Below are 10373 nucleotides of genomic sequence, written 5' to 3'. Positions count from 1 at the left end.
ATATAAAGTCAATACGTTCTTTTAATATACTTAACATGCCAGGCAACTCATGCAACTGCACTTTTGGATCATTCAGAACGATTTTGGGATTTTTTTAATGTTTTCTGGCGTTACCACCTCATTTGGACGCCCCTGCGTTGTGCATCGTCGGTGTCTCTACCACCACGTTTGAAGTCAGCAAACCATCGTTTTATTGTTGTTTCTGATGGAGCGGAGTCCTCATAACACTTTTCAAGCCATTGCTTTGCTTGCGGTATGTTTGCCCATCAAGAAGCAGTGTAAAATTAAAACAGGAAATTTTTTTTTGATGCATTGTTTTGAAAATAACAAAAGTAGCGTCAATCTTAGCACAATAACTCACGAACTAATATGTAATCTCATGACATTTTAACAGCTGCCTTTTTAAAGTTAGTACTACCTGAAAAATAGTAAAATGCAATAAAACTATATGGTAGGCCCGCGACTTTTCTGCCCATGTGTTATTAGTATACGTTTTTTTATTTAATTTTATGCCTAAAGCTTGTAGCTCTTATTTTAGAAGAAATTCTGAGATATTGCGGCAAAAACCATTCCACCCAAGAATGATAGAAATAAGATTGCACCCATCAGAGAGTGCATGACGTCACATTGGCCGAGTTGTGCAGTGTTGCCAACCATTTGCTCTACGCAATAAATTTAGTGCTTTTTTATACTCAAAATGCGAAAATTTTTAAGTTTGGTTTTCGTTTCTTTTTTTATTTAAAGCTATTGAAACTGTAAGTTAAAAAGAAAAAAACTCTATTAATAAACAAAAGAAGGTTAAAAAAGGCCACTCTGAGAAAATTTTAGTGCTAATGAAAATTTGTTGATTCTTATAAATTTTGATATTTTTAAAGTGCACATTTAAAATTTTGCTCCTTTTGCTCTTAACGTTGTAAATCTTTTTAAACATTTTAAAAAGCATTTGAATTCACTGAATGTGAATTAAAACCATATTGGTGTAATCGTTTCTTCCAGTCCTCAATCCTTAGGGCATCAAGAGGGGTATTCACAGCAAATTAAGTAAAAAAATACCAGAAAATACCGTAAAAACCATAACGACATTTTTACAAAAAGAGTACCTTATCTTGTTACATAACCTCAAATATAGCAAAAAAGTCATAAATTAAATTGTACATAACCATAACACATTTATTAAAAAAAAACGCACATTTTAAAGACAATTTGTCACGCATACAAAATTCTTTAAGTAATTCAATAAAAATGTATTTACAATAAAAAATGTATATTTTACAAAACTATAAACATTACATTTTAGTTAGAACAAGTTAGCAAAATGTTATGAAGAGAAAACTAAAACTCCGAAACTAAATAACAAAAACAAAAAGTGCGTGTAGCATAGTACACATAACAAAAGTGAAACTTTCAAGGCAGACAAAGCATGAGGGAGACACCTGAGAGGGAATGAGAGAGAGAGAGAGAGAGAAAGAATATATATCTAAATAAACTCACAGCATTTGCAGAGAATACAAATAGACAAAATTTACAAAAAGCGGAGAAGGGTCGGCCGGTGAAGGGTCGCCGGACACAAACCGTGGCAACAACGCGCACTACTCCGAGCGTTTATCACCCGCACAAACGCAGCGATTCCAGGACCGCAGCAACATCACAAATTACCGCAAGGCAATACCAATAAATCCGACACCGGAATGGATAGCACTTTATAATACGCACAAGCAGTAGCCAGAAAACGGAAATAAGCGCCAAAAAGTAGGCACCAAAAAAAATGCCAAAAAAATTGGGACCGAAAAACGCCACAAACAGTTGGCACCGAGGAAATGTAACGCCAAAAAGTAGTCACCAAAAATATATTCACTAGAAGTTTGCACCAACAAACAAGGGCCAAAAAGTAGGCAGTGTTATTTCTCACTAGAAATTAGCAACCACAAGGAAACACTCAGGAAAAATAGCCTAAAGTGTATCTAAGATATATATAAGGTATAGCTCTCTCTTTCCTTTTCCTCTACGTTATATCTTTTTCTCTCTCGCGGAACGAAAATGCCCAAAACGTTGCGTGGCCATGAAATTTTACTCTCCATTCTCGCTTCTCCATCGACGCCTAAGAAGTTTCACTTCAAAGATCTAAATCAAGTTACGAAAATGGTAATCTGGCCATACTGGTGCTAAGACGACGTCACTCATTGTCAAATTCGCTGAGTGCAAAGTAACGGTACCGAGATAGACGCCATCTCATTATTCTTTCTATCATGCATATGCCATACATAGGCATTACTACAGAGGCGAAATGACGCAGCTTATCTTATCGCTGTCAAATAACAAAAACAAAAATGTTTGGAAAGTTGAACAACGAAAAAACGATGAATATACAGTACATATAGCGATTAGAGGTAATATGCAGTGGGACAATATTATGAAAAGCCAATGAGCGAAGCCGTATAGCTTACTTGTTGAATGTACTATATACATATATATGATACAAGTATTATTATTGTTACAGAGTCATGCTGCACAGGCAATACAAAAATATCATCATCCATGCGAGCATAGTTCGATTGTAAGTACGATAGCTAAAGTCGGACATGTCTGCATCGTGATTCTTGTGCACTGCCAGTTTAGTCCCTTCCCATCCAGCACATCTGGCGCAGGCGACAATAATTTCACTTAGCAAAAGTAATTGACTAAAAAATAACACCATAGTGATTGTCACGAACTAAATGAACGAAATAATAAAACCTTGAGTGCAATTTTGCATTTATATTTAGTTTAGTGAATATTCAACGAGTGCGCTTGTGGTACCAAAATCAAACTGAATCGATAAAAGAATCCCAAACAAAAATAAAATGATTGTTAATGTGTTCGAATTAGTGAGCAGTACAAGGTACGTATGTACGTAAGATTTTGCTCATTTGCCGAAAAAGTGTCTTAACTCAGTAAATAGAAATTTTTGACAAAATGGGATATCATTTCTCATATTCTGCACATGAAGTTTGTACGCTAATATTGTAAGAGAATAAATTGAATCGAATGAATGACTTTTAAAACCACCAAATTGCATTAATATTTAGCAGGGATTAATATTTAGAGGGAAGTTCGAGCGTTTGAATTTGAAATTATTAAACCAAAGAAATATTGGTGACTTAAAGTATACAACAATAAATTTCTATAGGTAAGAAAATTTATAAAAAGAAAAATTTGGTTACAGCAGAGATCACTCGATTTTAAATATGGAGTGCCATATTTGATATTCAACAAAAAACAACTGGTTAAAAATTTTCAGGAAAAAAAAATTATAATACATTTTAAAATGATTCTGGAACTAATGCTGAAAACAGTGACCGACGTAAACGCAGTCCCCTGTCAGCAGTTACGATCAAACTGATGAGAACCCCATGTAAATGAAAAATTCCTTCCTTCCATATCGTAGTATCGTAGATTTTATTTCACGATTTTTGAAAATTCCCGTAGAACCCTGTCAGCTGATTGTTCTCTCACCACACAGTGTTTCCAAGCAGTACATTTTGAAATCATTTACAAAATAAACTTAATTTTTATTAAAATAACTTAAAAGCACTGTTGAATAATGTTAATTATAGATAAATGAACTATTTGAATTTGTTGGGTTTTGGCTTTGGTTTATTAAACAATGAAAAATTGTAACTGATAACGCGGATGTGTGAAAAAGTGTGTAAGCAAAAATATTAATGGCAACATTGTGTAGATACAACCAAACACATACACACACAAACCAAAGTATTGTGTAAATATGTAACTAAATTAACGGATTTGTTCTCTACGGGATGAGTTTTGCTCAATTTTGTGTTCTCTAGGGGCTGCGGTAAGGGGCTACGATACGTCGGCCACTGTTTGCAGTATAAGAAATGCAGTAATTTGAAAGTGAAAATTAATTAAAAGAAAGTAGTAATTTATTCGAAATGCCATTAATACTTTGTTGTCAGATACCTGCAAATGAAAATTACGAACAAAAATTAAGATTTCGGGAACTGTGCTAATATACAATAAACCGTTTTAATTCACAAAGGCTATTTATTTTATGCGCGGCTGAAGGCCTCCTACACAGAAAGGAGTTTCACGAAACATACTGTAAGGTTCAAAGCTATCTGCACAGCACATCTTTATATGCGCTTATGGAATAGTTGCGGATGAAATCGGTGTTCCGAAGTTTTGCTGTGTAGTTTTGATCGGCTTTTTGCAATCTGCTTTGTCGACCGTAAATGTTTAACGAAATGTCAGCAGAGCGGACATACGCTGATATCATGCAATACAAACACATTCTGAATTCTGAAAACAATATGATATTGCATTTTCTTACCTCTTGCATTTTTTAGTTCGTAATTTACTTTAATAAATCCTGATTTGATATTAGGTAAACAGTGTTGCCAAATGTTTTTACGGATTATATGTGCGTTTTTTTTGTTGTGTTAAAAAGACATGACTAATATAAATAAATTTTCTTTGTTATCATTACTATAAATTTCGAATCTTCTTACATTCTATAGTTTTATACGGCTACATTGTATTTAATTCATTTGAACAGTTAAGATATGTTGTGATTTCATCAATTTAAATAATAACTAAATGTTGAAAATGATGTATACATACATAATTTTTAATATAAATTGCTCGGAAATCCGATTAGTTTTCTTTGATTTCAATATATCTGAAATGCCTTTGCTATGAATGAGTATTTTGAACAAGCCATAGCTACCTACTTGTAAATTCTTTTTCGAGTTACGATGGTATTGTTGCAAATGAACAATATGCAGACAAATGTAAATGCAAAAGTACTTTCCCTGCAGGGAAAAGTACTAGTTGTGAACTAGAGTGCTACCAGTTCATTTTTCAGCTCAATCAATTTATGTTCTATTTTTCCTCTTTATATATGTATATATAATTGGCGCGTACACCCTTTTTGGGTGTTTGACCGAGCTCCGCCTCCTATTTGTGGTGTGCGTGTTGATGCTGTGCCACAAATGGAGTGACCTACAGTTTCAAGGCGACTCCGAACGGCAGATATTTTTATGAGGAGCTTTTTTCATGGCACAAATACACTCGGAGGTTTGCAATTGCCTGCCGAGGGGCGACCGCTATTAGATGTTCTCTCTGTGAATTCCGAATGATAATTACGCACCAACCCATTCGGCTACCACGGCCTCTATTAGGAAGTGGTATTTTTAACACAGCGATGTCCTACTCTCAATTGTCCGATCATGCATCAGCAAAATAATATAGTATTGGTATCCATCTATCTATCTATCGCATGGTGCGTCCATAGATCAGTCTTAAACTTCCTTATAAAAAAAAAATGAAATTAAGTAATTATTTTATTACCAGTCATTTTTACCAAATCATTTTATTATTTTATTCTATTATTCTAGTCAATGACGACTAGTATAATTTCTTCTATTAAGTACTATGTAGTATCTGCACTTTTATGTTTCTATACTAGTTTGGTTTTTTCCTGCAGGGTTGTTAGCATGAGATTAATTGCTTATAAATACATGTACAGTAAAAAACCAGAGATTGAACTGCATTTTGCTCTATATTGATAAGAGTCATCTGAAAAAAATATTTTTGTATGACAATTTATAATTTTTGTTTAAATTTATAAGAATATTCAGACATACTGAACTAAAAAAGTTATTTGCTCGCGCCATATCTTTTATAATTTGAATTTAAATGAAATGCATCTCTTGAACGTCTCAATTATTACGCTCCCATTTAAAATTTGCATACACTCATATACCTACATACAAACTACATACATACATATATTAGGGTGTGCTTTTGCCGAATGGAAAGAGTAAACCATGCAGCACTAGACAAATTTTAGGTATTCAATTTTATAACCTAATAAATTTTAGGCTAACAAAGTGCAATTTGAAGTTGCCTAAAAAATCGCGTTGATTATTAATAAGTTTAAAAACTGTCGTATATTCTAAAAGCTCTAATTACAAAACATCAGTTAAATAAATACCTGTTAACCAAAGTTAATTAATGGTAAAAAATACATTTATACACATATTTGTAAATATATAAATTTGTATGTACATATTTGTTAAGGAAAGCCAAACTCAGCCCGCTCAGTGGTAAATAAAAATATTTATTATATCTGTAATCAGACTTTCACCACAATATACTGTATATTAGTGCAATTTTTATATTAGTTTCTCAGCATTCGCCTTGTTGTACTGCGTCTAGGTCTATCTTTTCTCTCCGGGAAGGGAGTCTTCACAAAAAAACAAACAATTTTATATTAGTTTGGGGAAAAAGAAATCCATTATTTTCGAGTAAAATTTTTGCGAAGATGGTTTAAAAGTGTTACATGGTTGATCTTTAGCTCCTGGGTGATGCTAGGACTATAGTGATTTTATCGAAATTTTTTTTAACATCAAAAATGCCTGAATGCAGTCGACGACACCAAAATTGTACGTAATTAGCTGTTACAGTATCGGCACCCTAAACACCATTCACATTTCACGCATTTATCAAAGAAAAACCGTAAAGTGTACTGCATTTTCTCTTGCTGACTTCCATTGTTAACTCCCTGTAACTCATAACTAAATGGAACGAACAAAAAACAGCAGAAGAATGTGTGAAACGTCACCTTGATAACAAGCATAAACTTTAAATTATTTGACCGTTACTTTACGAGATATCGATCACTACAGCCATCTACCGAGAAAATAATTGATTTTTCCCCCTTTCCACTTAAAAATTATCACAGTTTTATCTACAGTGGTCACACAATGTATTCGTACACCCTGCGTAGCACGTAAAAAATGTTGGCTCTGTGCAAAATATTTGCTGTGACAATATAATATACTTATGTACATATTTATTTTGGGTAACTGTAAGAATGTTACATTCCTAATGAATTGCCGCAAGCAAAACTCCCGTTATTTCAACTCACACTAAAGGGTTCTAAGGAAAGCAGGCAGACGTAGCAAAATGCTGCAAAACATTTACTCGTACACTTTCAGTTCATGATATGGTTGCTGTAAAAGTAACAGTAAAAATCGTTTGTGTTTTTACTGATATTGCTGAAAACAAAATATGATTGCTGTTTCTTAGTTTTCATCGCTGATTCAGTTTCAGTTGCGCGTAATATCTCGATTGAAAATGACAAAATGGGACGAAGTGCGGATTTACCATTAAAAATGCGTAAAATGGTTATTAAATTGTACTTGGAAAACGAGTCTCTGGGCGAAATCGGAAAAACAATTGACAAATCGCATTCTACGGTGCAAAGTGTTATTGCTAATTACGGAAGGTGAAAAATATTGACTTCACGTGCGGAACGCAACAAAGTAGCATCAGTCTCGAAAAATTCAAAATTAACCTCCACGATACTATGCGGAAATATTCAAAAGTCCTTGCATAAAAAATTAAGCCCACAACAGTTCGTAATTGTCTGCAAAACGCTGGTTATAAAAGTAGAGCGGCACGCCACAAGCCCTACATTTCAGATATTAACAGAAAGAAGAGATTGGAGCTCGCTAAATGCTATATAAATGAGCCAGATTCTTTTTGGGAAAACGTCATATTCAGTGATGAGTCGAAGTTTAATGCTTCCGGATCAGATGGCCTCCAAAAAATTGGCGAAAATAAAATACAGAACATAATAAAAAAAATCGTATTCCTATCGTTAAGCATGAAGAAGGAAATACAATGGTTTGGGGATGCAGGAAAAATGGTTTTTCTTGATGATAAAATGGGCAAACATCTGTATTTGAACATTTTGAAGAATAATTTACATGATGGGGCAGTTAAACCTCGACTGAATGCTAAAGAGTTCTTGTTTCAACAAGACAAACACTCATCTCATCTCGTGTAAGAATGGCTTATTTACCACTATAGTAGCTTAAATATTCACCTCAATCACGGGATCTGAACCCAATTAAGCGAGGCTCTTAAAAAAGAGAATCAGAAATCACAAAATAACATCAACGGGGTCATTAAAGAAAGCTTTAAGTGTTGAGTGGGAGAAAATCGCAGCTAATGAAACCAAGGTATTGGTAAAAAGAATGCAACAACGTTTGGAAGCAGTTATTAAAGCTAAAGGCTGCCAAAAAAGTACTACTCGTTTTTTCTATTATTTTTGTTTTATTAAAATATTCTTTATATGGCTATGTACGAATAATATTTTTGCATAAAGTTGTGTCTTAAGTTCTCTAATTCCAGAAATGAATTTGGAGTTTTTGTTCCTTAAATAATGAATAAATATGTTATTTTTTACGAATTTAAGTATCAGGTGTATCTGTTTATAAACTGTGAGTGTACGAATAAATTGTGGGACCACTGTAAATAATAAATATTAACGTCGGCCATTCTTTTATTACTGGTGTATCTATTAATATTTACAATAAATTAAAATCTTCTAAATCCCCTTTTTCGCAATTTCGGTGGATAGTTACATGTTTTAAATGTAGAAAAGAGTAAGCTCTAGTTGACTGAAAGGTTTGCCATCAAATTTGAAAAAAACTTTAAAAAGATTCTCATTCACATTAACGTATCAATTTACCATATCTCCCTTTGGCGCCTTCTCATTCCATTAACCGTCTCTGATTCCATTTACATTTCTGCTTTCTCATTCCATTAACATTCTCTGCCAATAACATTCTGTGGTCAAATATACTTATGTATTTCAATTCAATAATATGTTGCCTATTGTTAGGCGCGTTCATTTTCTTTTCTTTCTTTTTATAAAACAATAACGTGATACGGTTATATGCACGGGTACAACGGGAAACGAGTAAATTAGCCGTACTGCTATTAATACTTCTTTAAGAAAATTCAAAATTCGGCAGGTCGTTTTAATACGAACCTTTACCATGACTTGCCGAGAAGCAACCCCTATTAGGAAAACTTTTCTATGATTTGATATTTCAGTTCCACAATGACCATCAAATCCATTTAACCCAACATTTAGCTATTGGATTCTCCTTCAATGGCAAAGCTCCGAGTGTATTTCTGCCATGAAAAAGCTCCTCATAAAAATATATGCCGTTCGGGGTCGGCTTGAAACTGTAGGTCCCTCCATTTGTAGAACAACATCAAGACGCACACCACAAATAGGAGGAGGAGCTCGGCCAAACACCCAAAACGGGTATACGCGCCAATTATATGTATATATATATATATATTATGTATATATGAGCGGCATATGTACTAATTTGTTATTTATTACTATATAAATTGTTAATTATTATTGTATATATACCTATACAGCGCATGCTGGATAACGTGAACTAATTCAAACCAAGGCAGTTCACGTTAACAAAAGTGTTCACGTTTTGGAATGCCCAAAAGGACTAAGTAAATATATTTTTTCACATTTAAATTCACATTTTGTTCTTGTTTTCGTTACATATTAAATGAAAATTAATGTGTGTGTGTTTTTTATTTTAAAAAATCAGTCATCTTTTATGTATTTTCTGTTTGTCTAAAACTTGAAGCACAGATTTCTCCCTTAAGGGGGGATTCTACTGTAAAAATCAAATTTTTATGGATTTTGTTTTCATACTTGTATTAATTTATTTAGTAAAAAAAAGTTTAGGGTTACATAAACACAGGTCTTGAGTGTACAAAAAAATTTTTTTAATTTATTTTCATTTCAAAATGGCAGCTGTACAGCCGCTCCCCCGAAACGCCTTTTGAAATCTGCCCACACTGTCGCGCATTTAAAAAAAATCTGAAATGAAAAAAACCAAATTTTTTTTATTATATATCATTATTTTTAGTTGTTAAGCCTATTACTTGCAAAAAAAAAATTTTTTTGTAAAATTTTTGAAGTTTTTTAAAAAATCGACATTTTTTTGTTGTCATTTTGTTATTAAAAAAGGGGTTATAAATAATAAATTTTTTCCCACCATAGCTTTAAAAACTAGTAAATATTGTTAAAAATATACTATCAAAGTTTGAGCTTGATATGTTAATTTTTCACGGAGCTGTGATGTGGGCAATTTTGAAAACGTGGTTTCGAGAAAAACACGCATATGACCGTAAACCGCTCGAGCGCTCAGTTTATACCTGCTTTGCTAAAATTTTTATAACTTGAAAACTATTCAAGATTTCTTTTTAAGATTTTCATGGAACATTCTGGAGTTGTTTCTGAGTATGTTTCAACAAAAAGTAAAAAATCGATTTTTTTTAAGTTTTACAGTAGAGTCCCCCCTTAACTGTCTTAGCACACTCATATCATTTTAATCGACATCTTCCTGACCAGCCCATATTAACGCCTTGTTGAGAATTTCAACTGCTTCAGTCGGCTTAATTTTCTCCAGTTGCTCTGATACGCTGTCATCATCGGATTCGTTCTCTTGTTGATGATCGTCTTCTGCATTGCCCTCCTC

The 10373-nt window shown here is 33.3% G+C and overlaps 1 protein-coding gene across 1 annotated transcript in view; it reads left to right on the top strand.

The window, feature by feature from the left end:
* The first annotated feature begins 2315 nt into the window (after positions 1-2315).
* LOC129244503 (phosphoenolpyruvate carboxykinase [GTP]-like) overlaps positions 2316-10373 on the top strand; it is a 41652-nt gene continuing 33594 nt past the window's right edge. The window contains exons 1-2 of the mRNA XM_054882164.1: positions 2316-2387; positions 2498-2878. Of these exons, the coding sequence (XP_054738139.1) occupies positions 2841-2878 (38 nt within the window). The 5' untranslated portion in view covers positions 2316-2387; positions 2498-2840. The remainder of the gene's footprint in view (positions 2388-2497; positions 2879-10373) is intronic.

The sequence above is a fragment of the Anastrepha obliqua genome, chromosome 4 (genome assembly GCF_027943255.1).
Source record: "Anastrepha obliqua isolate idAnaObli1 chromosome 4, idAnaObli1_1.0, whole genome shotgun sequence".
In the NCBI taxonomy this organism is placed as follows: Eukaryota; Metazoa; Arthropoda; class Insecta; order Diptera; family Tephritidae; genus Anastrepha; species Anastrepha obliqua.
The sequence above is the reverse complement of the archived record's forward strand: the minus strand, read 5'-3'. Positions and strand labels throughout refer to the sequence as shown.